The sequence below is a fragment of the Tribolium madens genome, unplaced genomic scaffold (assembly GCF_015345945.1).
Source record: "Tribolium madens isolate multiple individuals breed KSU strain unplaced genomic scaffold, Tmad_KSU_1.1 Scaffold_96;HRSCAF=242;Tcas5.2_LG5, whole genome shotgun sequence".
Lineage (NCBI taxonomy): Eukaryota > Metazoa > Arthropoda > Insecta > Coleoptera > Tenebrionidae > Tribolium > Tribolium madens.
In genome coordinates, this window is record NW_025401068.1 from 4,364,637 (window position 1) to 4,384,993 (window position 20,357).

The 20,357-nt window shown below is 31.4% G+C and overlaps 1 protein-coding gene across 1 annotated transcript in view; it reads right to left on the reverse strand.

Moving 5' to 3' along the window:
* Positions 1–7,342: 7,342 nt before the first annotated feature.
* The window catches only part of LOC123012543 (zinc finger protein 584-like), a 33,725-nt gene continuing 20,710 nt past the window's right edge, over positions 7,343–20,357 (reverse strand). Inside the window, exon 5 of the mRNA XM_044410548.1 lies at positions 7,343–10,660. Within this exon, the coding sequence (XP_044266483.1) occupies positions 10,467–10,660 (194 nt within the window). The 3' untranslated portion in view covers positions 7,343–10,466. The remainder of the gene's footprint in view (positions 10,661–20,357) is intronic.

Genomic DNA, 20,357 nt, shown 5'->3' on the forward strand with positions numbered 1-20,357 from the left:
TTATATGTTAAAATCTTTATGCTAGTTAAAAAAGAATAAACTCTTGTTGAATAATCGTTTCCATTGGTTATCATGTAAAGAAAATACATTATTGACTAAACAAAAATTTAAATAGATTTATTAACTATTAAATTATTACTTATTTATTACGATCTATAGTTTACATACTAAATAACAATACCGTAAAGAATATTTTGTTCAATAATAATAAATCAATAACTTAATGGAAAATCCGACATGTTATTTTCCAATGTTGGTTATTGCTTGAGAACATACATGGATTAGTATTAAACTTTTCTTAATCAAACTAATCTATCATTTAGCTGTTACTATTCATTTTTCTCAGTGTAATATTTGCGAACTTTTTCGAAATAATCTAAAAAAAACGTACGAATATTTTTTTTCGTTATCCTATTGTGTAGAGCATCTCTTTATTAGTTGAAATCTAAATTTTTAAAAGTACGAGTATATACCGAGTATCTTTCAAGATATGATTTTTTGAAGTTAAGATTTGCTAATCTAACATTGTCCTATATAGGAGAAATGCATGTTAATCTTATTTACAATTGCATTTTTATAAAAGTATTTGTTTTTTAAGACTTTGCTTTTGCTTAAAAATAGTCAATTTTACTTTGTTTATTCTATGTAGCATAAACAAAAACCGTTTATTTACTTAAAACAAACAAAGTGTACCTGTGTACTAATTAAAGCAAAGAGTTTATTTGTTCTAAAAATGACCAGTGATTATTGAGCAGTGTAAAGAGGATCTAGAAGTTTAAGACACTAGTCTTAATAAATATAAGGGCAAATCTTTTTCAAATCAAATCACTTTCCATTTAAATTTCGACTTATTCACTTTAATCTAGCTTTCTGAACTTTTTTTTGAAAATGTTTTCAGTAAATGCAAACAGTTTTTATTTATTCTAATTAGAACGAAGAAGGTGAAATTGACCATTTTTTAATTAAGATTTTAAGTAAGATTAACATGCATTTTTCCTATATGGCGCAATGTTGGATTAGCAAACCTTAACTTAAAAAAATCATATTTTGAAAACTACAAGTTCTGATTCTAGCTAATAAAGAGATGCTCTACACGATGATAATAATGGAAAAAAATAACTCGTAGATTTTTTCTTAGATTATTTCGATTTACTTCGAACTTTTTCGAACACTGCTCGAGAAAAAAGTTGGCAAATATTAAATTTTAAATTGTATATCATTTTAAAAGGCAAGTCCATCTTTTTAGAATGGTCTTTATTTGAAGGAAATCGGTCTAATAGTTATTGAGTAATGATTTTTTGAAGTTAAATTATTTTAAATTAATTTAAATTAGAAAAATAAATTTGTCCAAAGTTTATGGACTTTTAGAAAATTTTTTTAGTTCATTATTTGATTTGTCTTACTGAGACAAACAAAATGATATACAATATGTCAAGTTTTCACGACATGCCTTTTTTTGTGTTATTGTTTGATGAAATTTGTTTATACCGGGTGAGTCTTAACTTATACGCGTAATTTTAGAGTATGATAGGTTATGCCAAATAATAACTAATAGTGAAAAAAAATCTAACAAAAGATTCTTATGGTTACGAAGATGCTGCTGGGGTTAAGAGATATTTTTTATTGATATTTGACAAAAATAAAAAAGTTTTTTGTTATACCTGCACCATAATCCTAAATTAAAACACGCTGCAGCGTGCGTAATTTGGCCTTTATAGCACGCTGAAATTTTAAAGTTGTCTAGGTAACAAGAAATAGTGAAATGTCTGGACCAATTACAACGTGAAAAAATGTGCTTAATAACGTAAACTAGTAACCGTCTCTACGAAAACGATTCACAAACAACCTTTGATAATTTTATTGTGTAAATTCACATTTTTTCAMTGCTCATAAAAGATCGTAAATGGGCAGGAATTATAAAAAATAGCGTATAACACTCGTTTATAAGTTCTTATATAAGGCTTGCTTATAAACTAGTATTATAATATACTATTATCTAACTTATTTTTTATTTTTTTACTTGTTATTGATCATAATTATAACCTTTCAATTTTTTATAAGTTAATATTCACCCTGTACAGGTGTACATCGTGATTCAAAAATGTGTGGCATAATGAAAAAAAAATTACAGCTTTTTAAAAATCGGTATGAAAAAATGATTTTCTGAATATATTTTTGTTATCATTTATATTGACAATAAATGTGACAGCATTAACAGCGATGTCATCATCACTTTATATTCGCCTTTTATATCTATTGCCATTTTTTTTAGTTTATGAATTGTTGCTTTTGAATATTAGCTATATCATGTATTATTTATTTAATTTAATAATTTGTTTAAAACTTTTTCTCATTTAAATAGTGTTAATTTTTGAAAAAAGTTATTTTTTTTATGAACTAGAGTTAAAACTGCGAGTATAATGGCGATAAAAACGAGCTTTTGTAGCTTATACGCTCCTTGTAACAAAATCCAATAAAACAGCATCGTATCACATTACCTCCTGAAGGTTTGCTCACTGAGGTCAGCTCTTTCAAGCAATAATTGGGCACAGGAGTGTGCCAACCGCTTTTACAAGTACGTATGAGAAAAGATTCTACCCCTGTGACCTGTTACAGATCCGTATCCATACAGGATTCACACATGGTTTTGTTCGCTTTGCTCCCACAACTTGCGATTCAAACCAGAAAGAGAAGACCGAATCTTTGTGTAGTTTGGTGTATTGGATGCAGTCGAGAGACATTAATGTTTTTGGTTACTATTACGTTTAAATGTTTATCGTTAAGCGTAATTTGTTTGGAAAATGTTGCTTTTGCAAGTCAGTTGATGTAGCTTACAAAAAACATTCGTTTTGTTACACTAGTACAATTATTACGACGCGACGAGGAAAAAGTTTAAACAGACAATGGGGATATCAGGAGGTATAATTATGAAAAATGTGTTTCTTGCGGAAAATCTATTCGTTGCGTGCGAATGTCCAGTTTGTCGTTGATACAAGTTTAGCCCACTTGGAGCAGTCATGTGCCGGTCTAACTTACATAACTCACAATCTCTACATTTTAATATTTTATTAGGTGTTGTTTTTGAGTTGGGCATGTTTTCGTGTCTCTCTGTAATTGTTTGCACGCTATAAAATGTTGATGCGAGAGATAATTTTTGCTTTAGAATTCCGCTATTCATTCTCGAAACTACAATCAAGTTAAAGACAAGTTTGCATATTCAAAATGATCGAAATTGAATCGGCTCCGACTTCGCTTGTCTGGAACACACTTAAGAACATTGATCTTGTTCTCGATTCACAGTTGGTGCTCACGATTCCGCTTGCGAGAATCGAATTTTTCGAAACACGGAGAAGAGATGGAAATGTTGCAGGTTGTTAATGTAAAAGTGACTTCGAGAGCTGACAAGGGGCGGGACAGATCAAAACTCCCCTTTTATTTCCCCAGATCGCAAGAACACCGCGGAGACAGATCGCCGTTCACTATTCTCAAATTGTATTACCACAACTCCGGCTGTACGTGAGCCTATTGTCAAATAAATAAATAAAATTTGGATAATGTTACATTTTAAAATACACTTTGCATAATGCACTCTACGTCTAACGTTTTACAGAGAATGTGATCTGCTTTACAAACGGCTTTATAATGTCACACGAAAGATACCATTTTACTGCCTAATACTTTTGACTATTCACAGTAACCACAACTATATTTTATTTTTCATTCAGATAAAAATGTACTCACTGTTTTCTCATATTACAAATATTTGATACTAATTTGTTTTTTTACTTCTCAGTAAATTTAACTTTTAATTGTTTTGTTTCATTTTAACAGTCATAAAATTGTAATGCTTGAATTATATTAAAAAAAATGACGTAACGTTTTACACATGTGATATGACACGCTAGTCTTCTACAAAATCGTTTCTTTTTATACTTAATAAAATGCACGTATAGTATCAATTTTTTTTTTCAAAATGAGCAAACTCATCAAATATGTTATTATTTGTTATTAGTACACCAAAAAATTAAAAATAAAAGGTGACAACTATATAGTTGAAACAATTAATCTTGAAAGAAACAATTAAAACAACGAAAAATTGTATTCAAAGTAATGTAAACATAAAAATAAAATAGACTAAAGTCTTGAAGATGATACAGAAACGCAAAATAGTTATTTATTCAATTCTTTATGTTAAAATTGAATTTTATCTACTCTTTTCTTCATGTTAAAATGAAATTTTATCGTCTAGATGATAAAAAATACATCCATTGTTCTATATTTGCGGTTGTTAGTTGCTAACGATCTTTGATATTAGATTTCATTTTTGAATTTTACATTGACATTTATAAATATTGACCAAATTGACAACAAAATTAGTGGGGATTGAATAAAATATTATATTGTACACGACGATAAAATTTTCATTATCTTTTCGAGCATATTAGCGTCTCGGCTGACGCCTCGACGCTAAATTGCTCTCAAAGATAAAATTCAATTTTATCGTCTTGTGTAATAAATAACTATTGTGTTACAAGGATGGAAAGTGTATTTTTTCATGACATTTGGAAGCCACATATGTTAATTACCGAAACTTTTTAGGATTTTTATTCGTGAAACAGGGAAGAATAAGTAATATAATGAAGAATAAGTAATAACGTTAATTTTATAATTTTTTAAGCGATTTTATAAACACTATTGACGGCTATTTCAAAACTTGCAATTTTTGGTCATATTTTTGGTTCGTTTCAACATAGTATATTATGTTATTAGGAGTAAAAATGATAGTTTATGTGGCAAAGCTGAACGTTTATTTTGCTCAACACAGTGAGGCAAATAATTCATCTGAGGCACTCTAAATAACACATACTATTTTATCCGCAAACGTATTTAAATCGAGAGTAAAAAGCAACAGCAAGTAAATGAACAAAATCACCTGGACACTTTAAAACTTTGTAAAACTTTTACTTGTGACATTTAGTCATAAAAGTGTTCACATTTGTGACGTTTGCGGATAAAATATTGTACCTACAAACGTTATGCGAAAATCATTTTCTTTTATTTTGTTTGTAAATAACTATTTACAAAATTTGTTAGAATATATACAAAAAGGCAGAGACACTATGGTAGCCCATGAAAAGCATCTGTTCAGCAGGTAGAAAGTTCTTGGTTTAAATCTGGGTTGTGTTTATGAAAATGTTTTCTTTCTCATAATAAACATTTTAAAAAATATATAAAAAAAACGTAAAAAATAAGTAAGTAGGTAATTATACAAAATGTAAGTACATAAACTTAAAAGTGTGCAATTCAGTGCAAAAAAACGGAAATTGATGTTTTTTAGAATGTAATTTGGCCTGTTAATAAGGTTTTTGAACTTGTCTTTGTCACAATTCACAATTTGATAATTGTCAGGCATCTTCCAAACTCAAGTTTTTCCATTTTGTTTTGACTATGTCTATGACACTGCACGGCAAGACCACCAAATAAGACATTTCTTTTTAGTTTTCTAACCTTTTTGGAAACAACCTCTTTCACACTATGTAAATCTCTGAAAAATTTGACAATTTTGACAATTTGTGGTTTTTTCGCACTCAAGTAGGTATATGTTTAAAACGCAAAATAAAACTAATGTGTGTACCTATTATTTGGAAAATAAAAAACGCAAACTAAGATCGTCGAAATAAAATTAAAAAGCAAGAAAATTAAAAAAAACAGTTGAGAAAAGTGTTACACAATACCTGAAATTGAATAAATTTAGGGTAAAAAAAAAGGAATTTAAGGAAAAAGTAAGTGTGTAACAAGTAGTTGTAGTTAAAAATTAAAAATTGTAGTTGTAGTTAAAARTCTCGTGCCATAACTAACGCCACTTTTGTCACTTTTTACGATATTTTTTCGGTATGAAATAGTGATACCTTTGAGCTCAAAATTTGTCAGTARAGTTCAGCTTTAACTCAGATTTTTCTCTTACACAAAAATCAAATGTTTCTGATCTATTTCACATCAAAGAAACGCAGTTGCAACATTGCCAATGTGGTGGTAGCTATGGCTTGGGATATAACAAACATAAGGTAACAGAACGCAAAAGCATAGACGTAAGAATACTCGTAATATACCATTAGAATCTAAAAAATAACTTTTTTTATGCTTAAAGGAAAAACTAAAAAACGTATTAAAAGTACCGTAAAAAGAAACATAATGTAGACTAAACAATAAAGCATTTAATAAATATTGATTTGAAAAAAATGTTTTAATGTGTTAAAGTATTTATTTTTGTGTAGATAGGTATACATAGGCTTTTTAAAAAAATATTTTTAAACATGTTTACTTTAATGTTTTAGATTTTGAGTTTTCTACTAATTACCATTGTTTTATTTAAATTTAAATTATTGTGATTTAAGTCATAGAGTGTATGTTTGAGATATTTTGCAATAAAATCAATGAATTTAGTGTTTTTGTTTATAATGCAATAAAGAGAGTCTGATGTATAATAGTCGCTTCCTTTTTAATAAAAAATTGTAATTTTTATGGTTAACTGAAATTATAAACATTTAGAAAAATGCACAATTGGTGGACGCGCTGGGATACAAATTAGCTTAACCCGGCGCATCCACCAAATTTAAAACTTTTTATTCATATAAGTTTTTTGTAATTATATACGTTTAGTTAAGTTTATGTTAAAATTATTACTAAATTAACCATTGAGACCGTTAGAAATAGTTTAACACTTTGCGTCAATTAAAAAAGATGGGTGGCTTTAATGTGTGATTCGTCGGCAGCGAGCCATTTCGGAATTGAATTTGTTTTGTTGGGTGTGCTGTGCGAGAAAACATTTAAGGGTGGTTGTTGTAATTTGCGTCGGTTGGGGGATGGATAAGCTCGCCAGTCCAGTGAATTCTGACATATAACGTCCAGTCGGCAGATTGACCGTTCGCCGACTCGCTGATTGTATTTCTCTGGAGAGATGTGTGTGCACAAAGCGAGCCCTCGATGATATGATTTGGAAAATCCTGACGAATTAGACTCTCTCTCATTTCGTTCTACATCCACGTTGCTGAAATTGCACGTTTTCAAACGTTTGAATATTTGCGAGAGAGAGCTTTTACAACCGACTCCAACTGAACTGAATCGCCAACTGCAACTCGTAAATTAAACGGCCAAAACCAAATTTCGCATCGCTTAATGACCGGATATGTTATTGACAGAGAAACGCCACTGGATACCTGCCAATCATCCAATCACACAACAAATTTGTACTTTGAGAACAGCCCAAATAAAATTTCACAAAAACGAGAGCAATTTTTTGTGAAGCTAGTAGGGAAAGTGATAACAAATTCTATAATCACAATATTTTATTTACTTTCTGGTGACAGAATAAAAGTGTGTGTTAAAACGTACACATAAGCATATTTACAGGAATTTTCACATTTACATACAAAGTGCCTTTACTTAAAATTTTATAATTTACATTATTTTATAATACATTTAACATTGACTAAAGCTATCCACAAAAATAACAGTAATGGAAAATATGTACATTCGTGTATTGTAAAATAATATCGTTGGAAAGTTGTACTTAATGGAAAGTGTAGACTGTGAATCTCAATTATAAGAATCGGATTTGGTAACAACATTTTTATTGACTAGTGTATTAGTAATGAATTTATAGTGTAACTAGAACAATATCCGATTCTGATAATAACTTTCGTTAAAATAATTACGTGTTGATAGTGTGAGATCAATAAGAGTTGCAATATGAATTAATCCCGTGTAATAGTAATAATATTCTGTACTTTAATGAATAATGAAAGTGGTCGTTATGTGAACAGACAACTCGAGACATCTGGCAATACTTTCAGCACTCTTCGCAATAAATATTTCAAGTGAAGATTTTCAAGAGCAGAGCTTTGAAAATAACAAATCTAGAATTGTTGAAGTAAAATCAGTCGTTTAAGAGAATGAAACTTGACAGTTTTGCGAGCTTGAAACAGCTTTGGTGGTGGAAAGTGGGGGTGTCGACACGACGCTGAAACCGGAAACCAGCTTTCTAGTGTCGTGATCTTCCCTACCACAGCTCTGGGAGTATGGAGTTACATGACATGACAACGCCGCATTGTGCATAATTTAATCAGGAGCCGTTAATCTGCCCCTTCCACGCGATTTTCCTGAAAAACTAGCGCAAATTCGAGTCAGTCAAAATAAACAATGCTAATGGACGTTAATTGTGACTCTGATAAATAATTCACGAGATGCTTGAAAGAATGGAATATTTTTCAATTTGCTGCGGTGCTGCGGGCAAAATCTCGCTTTTCCTCGAGACTACGATTTCAATCCGTAGTTGGAGGCAACTCTGGTTAAAAATCAAGTTGCTCAATCAAGGAAGCCTGCTTTGTATTCCTGTGGCGTTGCTCCTCTGTTGTAAATAAAGATATGGTCTCTACGAGACTTTCGAGACTAGTGATATTTTAGCTCCAACTTGCAACACTAAAATTCCGGCTTTTTTCGACTTCTAGAGCAATCACAACAACTGCATTGTCAACCGTCAATTATTAATCCATAAATTTTTATTTAGAAAAATATTTCTTTTTTCTATTGTAGGTATCTCGTCTTGTACCATTTTTCATTTTTTTTTTGAAATTATTTATTTAAACTACCATTTTGTTTATTTAATTTTTGACTTCTGAAAAAACTAGTTGGAGCTGACTAGAATACATAAGGGGACAAAATATGTAGAACCAAGCTTTCGTTTTTGGCTTTTCTAAAAGATAATCTAATATGAAAGTTTTTTTAAAATATTTAAATTTAAATAATAATTTTAATAATATAATAATACTTTTTGATCACCTGTATGAAGGTACACAGAATAAATAAATAAATTTCACACTTTTAATTTAATCGTTAATATCTGTAATATGGATTCTTAAAAAGAAACTATTTTTTGCATAGTGATTATGAAAGTTGAATTTTCATTACGATTAATCGTATAGAAAGTTATACTTTTTTAAACGATTTCTATAGTTTCTATAGAGTTCATTACAAAAAGCTCGCGATACATTACAATTTGATTTATCAAAATGTTATCTTTTTAGTCTTTGGGGTACCTGGGGATATCACTATGCAAAAAAATGTTGTGTACAACTCGTTTTAAAAGKCCTTTTATTCACTCATTTCCTTGATTAACTTGGGCAGAGCCCTCGTTAATCAACTGCAAATTCGTGAAAACAAGTATGACTTTCAAAACTAGTTGTACAAATAACTATTAAAACATTTGAATGCTATGATATCGGCTTTTAATTTATTACGTTTTATTTATTAAGTATATTATTTATTAATTATATGTTTTTTCCCAAAACGACATATTTGTCACCAAATTGATAACACCAAACTGTTTCAGAACAATCAATTGTGGATTCACGAAAATGTTTTTAATTATTATAATACAATATTTTTTATTATTTATTCTCACATAATTATATCATCAAACTGTTAGATGAATCTATAATTGTTGCGATAAACAAGTGTATTTGTTCTAGTAAAATACAATTTATTTAAAAACCTTTGTATTTATTAAAGAAATTTAAAAACTTGTTTGTATACCCACTAAAAATGCTAGAAAAGTTTAAGACAAAAAATTATTTTTAGTTTTATAAAAAAGGCTTGCATTTTTTTGTTTCTATTAAATTACGATTTTTTTTATAAACCTGAAAAAGTTTGAAGCCGCTAGTTAAGAGCTAAGTTATGCCAGACAAAAAATTATTTTTAGGATTGATTTCTATAATGAGAGAATTTTGTTTGAAGTCAATTATTTACTTTGGTGATAGGTTATTTTTATTTCCAAATTGATTAAATGAAATTTGAGGTCTAAATATTTTCAAATTTAAAAAATTGATTTGGAAATTTAAATTTTATTTTTTTTTTTTTTAGATTAGTAAATTTACATTCAGAACAACACAGAAGTGAATCAAAAAATGTTTCAGAAAGTTCTGAAAATATTGCCAGTGCTTTTGATATGTTTCCATCATCATTAATAACCGTAAAATTGCACTATGAAATAACAAATTGCACGTTAGATATTAAATATTTGGAATAACACCTAGTACAGTGACTCAAGTCGGTGCTTTCTCCCTTCGGAATCAGATTCCAAAAGGTGTTACCGCGACTCGAAACAAATACAAAAGTAGTCCAAAACTAGCACCATATCTCATATGATGTCAAAAAATCACAGATGAAACGCCTAGAGTGAATTTGGTAAGTCTTTGGTATGTTTACGACGTCCAACAAACATTAGAAAACACTGAACGTATCGGCGGCAATTGCAAATTCGAAGAACCCGCCTCAGCACTGATCAAATGATTAGCGATCGGCTGCGACGCATTTTGGTCCATCAGGGAATGCGGCCTAAACGCCGGCATCAACTTGCCTCCCTCGTCCTCCTTGGCCGGAAGCGCGGCGGTGCTTCCGGCGGTCTGGCACTATGTGACGATGGGCCTGAGCTCAGTGTGCTGCGTCTCCTTGTGCCTCCTCAAGTCCACTTTGCGCTGGAAGGCCCGGCCGCAGAGGTCGCAGGCGAAGGGCTTGAAGCCAGTGTGCTTCCTGGAGTGCGTGATGAGGTTCGAGGACTGGCTGAAGGCCTTGCCACAGACGGTGCACTTGTGCGGCTTCTCGCCTGAAAGAAAAGGAACGGTCAATCACGAGGGCTTTCAGCGACTTTATCTTTTTGCTATTCATCGAATGGCCCCGACTCCCTTATGATTCGCGAATCAGTTCGGTTCTCTTTATCTCCCCTGCGATAGCGGACGTTTTTTATCTTGCTCGAGAGTATGGGGCACGGTTCCTATAGCAACCTTAGGGCGCGGGCGGGGCCTCTCCTCAACTGACGGAACGAATCACGGCCGCCGCAAACTGATAGTAATCGATAACATCTAAGTTATAAAACTTCTTTAAGATGAAGAGGATGAGGCGGATCATAAAACAATATATTCACATAAACGAGATTTACTTCCAGCGCAGAGCTTTCAGCCCAAAGAAAATTAATTTTTAATGAACTGGATGAGCAGCAGTCAAGCTTTTCGAAGAATTTTTGATGAACACTTAAAACAGGTGCCAAACAAACAAATTCCACAACAATTTATTAAAAAAAACTTATAGGAAAAATCACAGAAATAGACTCCAAGCCACAACTGCATTATTTTTAAAGATATATACAAACAATACTTCTTATAACAAAGTTGCATACTTTATTGCCATCTATTGTTTGGAATCGATGCTCAATCAATGCTGCTTTCTGTTTCACCGGAATTGACATCAATTTCAGGTTTTTAAGTAGAACAGCCTGGATATTTTATTATTTTTCGATTTCTCGCTAAATTGTTTTTCAACAAGCTCATCAAAAAATGGTCGTATCTAGAATAAAAAAACATTTTGAAGCTTTTATGTTTTGAGATCTTTTGGCAACAAATTTTTCTGTGCTACGGTTATCACCAGACTGCGGCAGATTGATGTCGCAAGAATAGGCAACCAGTGCGTTCGGTTAAAGGCAGAAGCGTGTCAGATTTTAATGTAAATAATTATTATAGTTACTACGATGTTGCATATTTATTTTTTTACATAAATACATCTGAAATCATTGGGTTTAGTTTTCATAAATTAGAAGTATGAATTTGCGAATAATGAGCTAACCTTTGTCTATGGATAAATCGTTATTTATGTACGTATACAGTGTGCGCCAGAACACGCGCCCCAGAGAAAAATGCCGTATAAGGTAGGTTACCAAGAACATGGGAAAAATATTTTAAAAAAATTTATCGATAAAAATTTCGAAGTTTAAATTTTGCACTTTGACTCTACTTATTTCTGTTGGAAAAATAATTTTCCAAGTTTTTTTGCTACAGACTATTAGAAGAGGAAAGAAGGAAGCTGTATCCTAAATTGTAACTTTATTCAGTGATATTTGTATCTTTTATTGGCAAAACTTTTGTACCTTTATTAAATAATTGTAAAAAAAACATATAAGTACCAGATCATCAGTATCATTAAATAGACATAAATAAATGTCAAATGTTAAAAAATAAATGTCAAAATTTTTTGACAGATAGAATTTTTTAAACATTTTTTCCATGTTCCTGGTATCTTATCTTACTTGAAATTTTTCTCTGAGGCGCGAGTTCTGGCGCACCCTATATAAGGACAAAAAACGAAATTTCGGACGATTTGCTGGAAATTGAGGTGCGAGATTTATTGTTAAATTTAAATTTGAAAATTAATGAATTAATCAACCATTGCCTTTTTATTTTTGCTACCGAAAAATATTTTTCGACAAAAGAGACCGTTACCTCCTAGCAACCATGGTCTTTAACAAAATGATGGGGTTTTCGTCCAGATTTTCATTTCGAAAAATACTATATTACAATCGAATAAAAAATAAATTTTTTAAATTTCTGTATTCTTCGTAAAATTAAATAACCATTGCGAAATTTAAAAAATGTTCCAAACAATATGTGCTACTATTCAATTAATTCTTTTCTTTAAAACTTTGAGCAATCGATTCGAGAAAACCTGAAAACATTGTTCTCCCCTTCAATATTTGTGATTACGCGGTAGATCTACTAAAACAACGCAAAAAGCTACTTTTTTCTCTTTTCTTTAAACCAATACTGAGGGTAAAAAAATGTTGTTTTAAAAAATCGTAAAAGCATCTTGTAAGACATTTATTCTAGTTTTTGACAGATTTAAAAAAGCATATTAAAGCTGAATGAATAGACTATCCGGTCCATGCATTGATTTAACTAAAAAAAAAATGTCCTAGTCCATGGACTAAAAACAAAAAAATTTACAATTTCTTTCATCGGGCTATTTCTTAGGATTGCGTAACAACCGTAGCACAAAATTTGCTAAAAGATCTCAAAATTAAGAACTTAAAGCTTCAAAATGTACTTTTTTAAATCTAGAAACATGACATACAGTCTTTCAAAAATCCCTATAATATTTAGGAAACATTTTTGTTCTCTTAATTTTTTGGAATAGTGTATGCGGTACCCAAATTGTTTGAAAATACCTCAAATTGAATTAGTCACTGGTATTTCTGAATTTTTGTATGCAATTAAAGGAAAATAACATAATAGTTTTAAAAAGTAATTTTCTGCCTATTTACGTAAAATAATGTAATTAAGCGATCAATCGAATGGCCTTTTATCGAAAGTACGTCATAAAGCGCGATGTGATTCCGAGATTCGCCATAAATCAGAAGAATATCCTCCTTAAGGAGGCGACCCTCGAGGGCCCTTATTTATCTGGGCATTTCAATGTTTCGCACCTAGAACCCGAGTAGATTACTGATGTTGCCTCCTATCCCAAATAAAATTATATCATCTTCGTCCAGTGGCGTTTTATGAATCGGAGCAGGAGGGAAATATATTGTGTATAAGAGTACGTGCCGAAGTGATTTTTCGTCCAACGTCCAGCAAGAAATGTCAAATCAGCCATAAATTTTATTTGTCCTAAGGGAAAAGTCTCAGGTTCGCTGATTTTAGCGTCCTGGATGGCACATTTTCCTCGGAAGCGCACAGATTACGGACTATACGAGATTTGGATTTTTAATAATTCAAACTGGCCGTTAAAAATTACGTTTCGGTAAGTTTACGACCAACTGGACATGGAAGAAGCGAGTTTTGCAGTAATCAAATTTGAAGCAACAACAAAAAATTGTATTGTTGTAAATATTTTTTCGGGTTGGTTTTTTATTTAATTGCGGTAATTGTGTGAGTCTGGAAGAAGCGGGTAAATGTGAAGCTTGATGAAAAATCCACAATTTCTGTTCGAAGCAATCCTGCAAGGATAACACTTGACGGAGATGCTCTCGATACGACCAATCAGGCACGCCACTTCACCGACCAAATTTAGATTGGCCCCTGGCTAAATATTTTCTTTACTAACCCGGCGGGATTAAAGTTTGTATAGCGCTCTAGCAGTGCTGCATTCACGATGGATTTGTTGTTCTTTTTTTATTCCCACTCCTGCGAAGATTTCTCTCATTGCATTCGCAATTTACGCACTGCAATTAGTCGGACAGGGGTGAAGGGGCCCGCAAGGCGCAATATTAATATCCTCGCCAAGCGAGGTTACCGAGACCAATATTCTGGAGAATCCTGGACATTCCTGAGTGTTCTGTCCGCCACCCGCAATCCTCGCTCCGATCTCTGGAATGTGTCCTGTGATATTCGGAACTGAACATTATTCAAACATATGAAACCCCGGATTTACTTACGCTGAATGCTAAGCGGCTGCGTGTTTATTGCTTCCTGAAAATTGCAGACGGATTGGGCACGCAGTTTTCATTTTTCATATACAAAAAAGATAAAAAATAAAAAAAAACAGGGTGTCCCAGCGAGGTGAAAAAGTCTATTAGTGACCTTTAAATGGTAAAATTTAAAAAAATTGTATAGGAAATTGATAGATACTAATCTAGTGCATCACCTAAAATTATTTTCAACCATACAGCTCAAATATAAGTTGTGTTTTTTTAAATGAAACACCGTATGTTTATTGGCATTTTTGGATGTAGCCTTTTAAAACAATGTTTTTATGTTGAACTTTTATTAGTCGATTTCGTTTTGTTTTAGAAGTAAGACGTTTTTTTTTGACAAAAACATGCATTTTTTAAAACTTTATTACACAAAAACTAAGACAGCCACAACAAATTTTTCTTACTTCTGCAAAGAAGAAAATACAGAATTTAAAGCTGTAGCACTTTTTTAGTGTTTTGCATTTGTAAAGATTAATTAATAAATTAAGAAGTTTGTTAAAAGTTAAATAACTTAAAAAATATAAATGGAACACCTTGTTTTTTATTTTTGCATTTAATAGATTGATAAATTGTCTTTCTAAAAATATAAACTTTTAATGTCTAGAATTGATAAACAAAAAAATATTTAACATTCAATATTAATTGAACAAACAACCATGGTAATTCCACCACCCGATGATTTATCCAGAGATTGTAAAAATCGTTATAATTACTGAAATTCGAATTATTTTATTGTAAAAAAAAAGAATAACACAGTTTAACACAATTGTAATTATTAAGTGATATTTCTTCCATCTCTTGTGCAACTGTGATGCACGCTACTGAAACAATAGTAATTTGTTTTTAATGTTTAAAGTTAAATATCTTTTTTGTATACGCTCCCAAAAATAGCTATTTTGCGGACTCATTTGAGTCCCCAAAATGAGTGTTTTTCAGACTCAATAAAATAGTACGCAAAACGGTTATTTTAGGTACTGAGTCCCCAAAAACAGTTCTTGCGGACTAAAAAATAAAATTGGTTACTATGGTAAGGAAATTTTTTTAATTAGTAAGAGGTGTGAATTCGTGTTTTGGTAGCTTTAACAAAAAAATCTTGTATGCACCACGTACGTAAAAGGTTTTAGGTGAATCCTCTCATTAAAGATTCGGCTCCTACGTCGCCTCGTCATTAATTACGATTGGTCCCCTAAAACTCTATTTTGCGTACTTGATACATAAATAGCTATTTTAGTTATTGATTATAAACATCTAAAAGTAAATAATTTTAGAAAGACAATTTAATAATCTTTTAAATGCAAAAACAATAAATAGGGTGTTCCATATAATTTTTTTAAGTTATTGAACTTTTAACAAAAGCATTCATTTTTTTATCTTTGCAAATGCAACACACTAAAACCTTATAGCTTGTACCTTCTTCTTTGCGGTAGTGAAAAAAATATTTCTAGATGTCTTAGTTATTTTGTAATAAATTTTTAAAAGTGTCTTATTTTTAAAGCTAAGCAAAATCGACCAATGAAAGTTTAAACATTGTCATAAAAATCTACATCCAAAAACGCTAAGAAACATATGGTGTTTCATTAAAAAAGACACAAGTTTGTATTGTAACTTATTTTTGAGACAAGCTGTATAGTTGAAAATAATTTTAGACGATGGACTAGATTAGTAGAGCTTGTTCCAAATCTCGTAGCGAACTGACGTTGCAAAAATGACTGAGTTTTGACACTAAACATATGTTTACTATTAAAAAAAATATTGATCATTGGCGTCGTATGAAATAATATTTCAAAACCACTGTTATTCTTTAAAAAATTATAATAAGTAGGTACTCGTACATAAGATGAAGAATGATGAACAAATTATTAAATTGTTAACGCATGAAAAAAATGTTCAAAAATGATATTTATAACAATCCTTGTCTTCAAAATTTTTAGAGAAAAAAAGTACGCCGATGTATTTTTTTATCTTAACCAAGTGGGCGCATTGTATCAATGTCCTATATATATATTTTTTAATTTTACTATTTAAAGGTCACTATAGTGTCCAAATTTTACCGGTGACTTCTCTGCTTTTACAATTTTTTAGACAAACCAAAAACGGTCAGCGGTACCAAAATTATTTATCTTTAGGTGAAAATTCCTGATTTGGTGGCTGCAAGCTGCAATCCTGCAGAAATGTCAGTTAATTTCCACGGTCCGTGTAAACAGCAAAATTGGGTTCAATAAATAAAGGTCGGTCGTAAACAGGGCGCCTTGCTCAATTTCGCTTTAGAGCCCGAGACAAGAAAATCATTTCGTAGAGTGCATCGCAATATCCACTTAAACCGAGCTAAAATCTGCCGCCCTCTATGCGTTCAACCCTCTTACGGTAATAATCGTAAATTCTATTAAAACATAACCACGGCGCGAAATCTGCCGCCATTACGGCGATGGTTCCGCAGTCATCTGTTTTATATCCTGCAACCTGCGCTCGCTTTGATGGCCCAGTCTGAAGAAGGCACACAACAGCGCATATAGCACGAGTTAATACAGACCATTATCTACAGCAAGCGCTCGCTCAATCTTTCTGAAAGCTTTCCCGAAACCCATAATGTTCAATTATTAAAGTCTATAGCTCATATAAGTCGTTTTTAAGAAATGATTGCAAGGCCCAAGCCCTCCATTCTGGATCTATGTTTGATTTTGCGCCTTCTCCAACTCTTGTTTTTCGAGATTTATCGTCAAGTGTTTATGAGCACCATAAAGAACAGAAATCTTACACCCTCAACAATATTTCTCAATTATTGCCGATTGAGCTAAAGCACCAACACAAAAAAATGCGATTTTGGTTGTGGGTCTTCGTAATCAAAGCAGCAATCTTCTATTCTCATGAATCTGACACGTGAAAAGCGAAGCAATATAACTGGGCACATGTGACGGGGGCGTCGAGGCGGCGTCCGTCTCCCCGAGGAATTTCTGACAATTAGACTGCTTGTTTAGGGACCACTCTAAAATATTTCATAAAGGACAGGACGTGAGAAAACACAGTGGCGGCGAGTTAATAAATAAAAATCGTTATGGTGGTAGGAAAGTGTTAATTTTAGCGGTAGAATGCATTGTTATTTCAATGGTTGGCTAACCTGTTCAAAATAAACATCACGAAATTCAAGTGCGCACTCTTGTTTCACATCAACAAGTGCACATCTGTGCAGAGGGGACAAGAACAAAACACTACATGACCCCAGACTGCCGCATTTGGTACTGCTCTTTTGGCCAATTCGAAAATTATACAATAATACGCTGCTCTTGTCTGAGCAAAATGATTATTTTAAAAGCACAATTTGAATAAATTTGTGAAATTTAAGGGACTGTTTTCCTAGTTCCGTACACCTAATATTACTTGTTAGAACAGTATTAATTAATATAAAATTAAAAACTTAGTTCTAACTTTTTGTCAATTAAAACAAGTATACAGCTAAAATATTTGTAAAATATACCAGGTGATTAAAAAGTATGGCACCAAACTTCATTTGATAATAAAATGTTATTTTTAGTTTATGTTACTTTTTAAAATTTAAGAAGTATATCAAAACACAATCACATTTTTTATAGCACTTTTTATTAATTATTATTATAATTATTATTTTCTAAAAGCAAATGATTTAATCAAAAATTCGCTTGTTCCCAATCCATACTTTTTATTCACCTTGTATGTGCAATACAATATACAAAATCAATCTGTTAAAAACATTATATATTTTGACTTTATCAAAAACTAAAAACAAAAACCACAGTATATTAGTTTTTTTTAATTTGCAAGAAATTGTCAAATTTGTACAAATTCACAAAGGACTATTTGTTTCTTTGGTAACATAGCTAGATAATTTAAATATTTATGCATCCAACATATGGCAACTGCCATATGTTGTATGCATGAATAAGCTTATCGATTTTCTAATTCAATAAAAAATTATTAATTTTACTTATTCTTCATAGATGATCGCCTAAATTTTGTAAATGTTTACTTAAAGCCATTTTATAAATTGTAAAATAAAATTATTTTTGCTGTCCTTTTAAGGATTCTTTATTTATTTTTTTAAGGACTTTAAACGGGTGTTACCCATTTAAGAATACCGAATAACTAAAAATTCGGTTATTTTCATTTCTCTTTGGTGATGTAATTTTTATACCTTTAAGCCTGTCCGACCTTTTTGACACACCCGATATACATTTTTTCAAATTGTTTTTACTAATCCTAGACATAAATATTAACATTTTTTATTAAATTGTTACAAAAAATATACTTTTTCTTTTTTTCTTTTATATTTTTAAAACAATGAACACTAAAAAGCTGTATTATAAATATAGCCTACCTCGATAAAGGCTAAAATATTTCTGAAATAAACATTCTTTTTCATTTGTGATATAGTTATTTTTTAATATTGCTCAACTTTACCTACTTTTTATAAAGAAATAAAAACTGCATAAACTGACAAACATACTTCTGTTGTCCAAAGTGAGTCCAAAGTTGAGGTGGCTATAGTATTATAAATTATATTTTAAAAAACAAATTTAAAAAAAAAGACTTTTTAAATAAATTTGTTGAAAAGTTGTTTAAAAATTATTCTCTTTGCTGATTCACTCTGTACTTAGCTTCTGTTGAAATCAAAGGCAAAATATAGTAAAATAAATATTAAAAAAAACATATTTTAGAATATTTTGGAAAAATGTTTGGTTAGTTTGATTATAATTATTTAAATTTCTTATGGCTAGTCACTCTGTATTTGATTATAATTATTTAAATTTTTTAAACTAAGTTTTAGCGAATAGCATTTCAGTTATATGACTTATATGTAATTAGAACTGCAGAAATATTCTTGATAGTATGTACTTACAAGATGATTTCGTTAGTAGGGTCATAGCAATCAGAGCAATCTTTCTTGTTGAATTATTCTGTGTTAAATTTTAATTAATGAATTCCGACAAACCGCAGTAAAACTAAAAACATTGCCAAAATAGTTGACAGAAAAAAAATTTACTTAGAAATTTTTCCATCATTTCAACTAAATCACCATGTAGTAAATACATTTTAAAAACTAAAGTTGAATTTAGATTTTGACAAATAATTTATAAAAACTCTAATTCGATCCACTTGCTAATTTGAATAAAGGAGTAATTGTTTTTACGAGTGTAGCTTTAAACAGCACTTTGACAGTAGATAACAGATCCAATAATTCTTTATTTTTTTTTACTTCTTCAGATTATTCAGAAAAAAAAGCTTAGTGTAATTATGTAGTTGTCATTTAATTTTCTTGTCTTTGGTGAGGTTTTTATTGAAGTTGATTGAAGATTCAATAAGTGCCGCCTTGATTGTATTCATCAGCGTTTTGCCATAAAGGTGATAATCGAAGAGAAATCTAATCTGAATTTATTGACGACGAGTGGTCTGTCTGCGCGTGCAGGCGCATTATTAACAGCGATATTGAAGCTCGGCCCGGAATTCCAATTTGACTCTGAAATCCGGCGAGGAGTCTCTTAATGATGGCTTTTGATTTATCGTCGCAATTCGCCACGTTCTTTATTACACTTTAGGATAATGGCTTTAAACGATTTAATTGTGCGGAGCGAGGTTGCGCACTGAGGTATTGCCGTCATCATTTTGATTTTCCTTCGTTTCTTTGCACTACTTGGAAGCGTGAGAATCATCCGTCACGAGATTACAATTCAATACTAATATAATTATCATTATTGGCTTTCCTAATCCTGGCAGCTAAGGGGTGATCGTATCGGTAACCCGACACCACGCCGGCCCCGGGCCACCACTCCTCTCTTTGTTAGTGGAGTGTGCCTCTAATGGCCCAAAGACCCCCCGCGTGTGCCCAACGAACTATAACCACCAACATCCACAAACCCATCAGCTTATTATCGCCGTTTAAAGCGAGGAAACTGCGCGTTCGTCTGGAATTCGGGAGGATTCCGACGTGAACGTATTTATTCGTAAATAATGAACGACTTCTGTTAACTATCAGACACTTTAGAGTCGTAAGTCTTGAAGGAAAGCAAAGCTGGTGCTAAAACAAATTGGA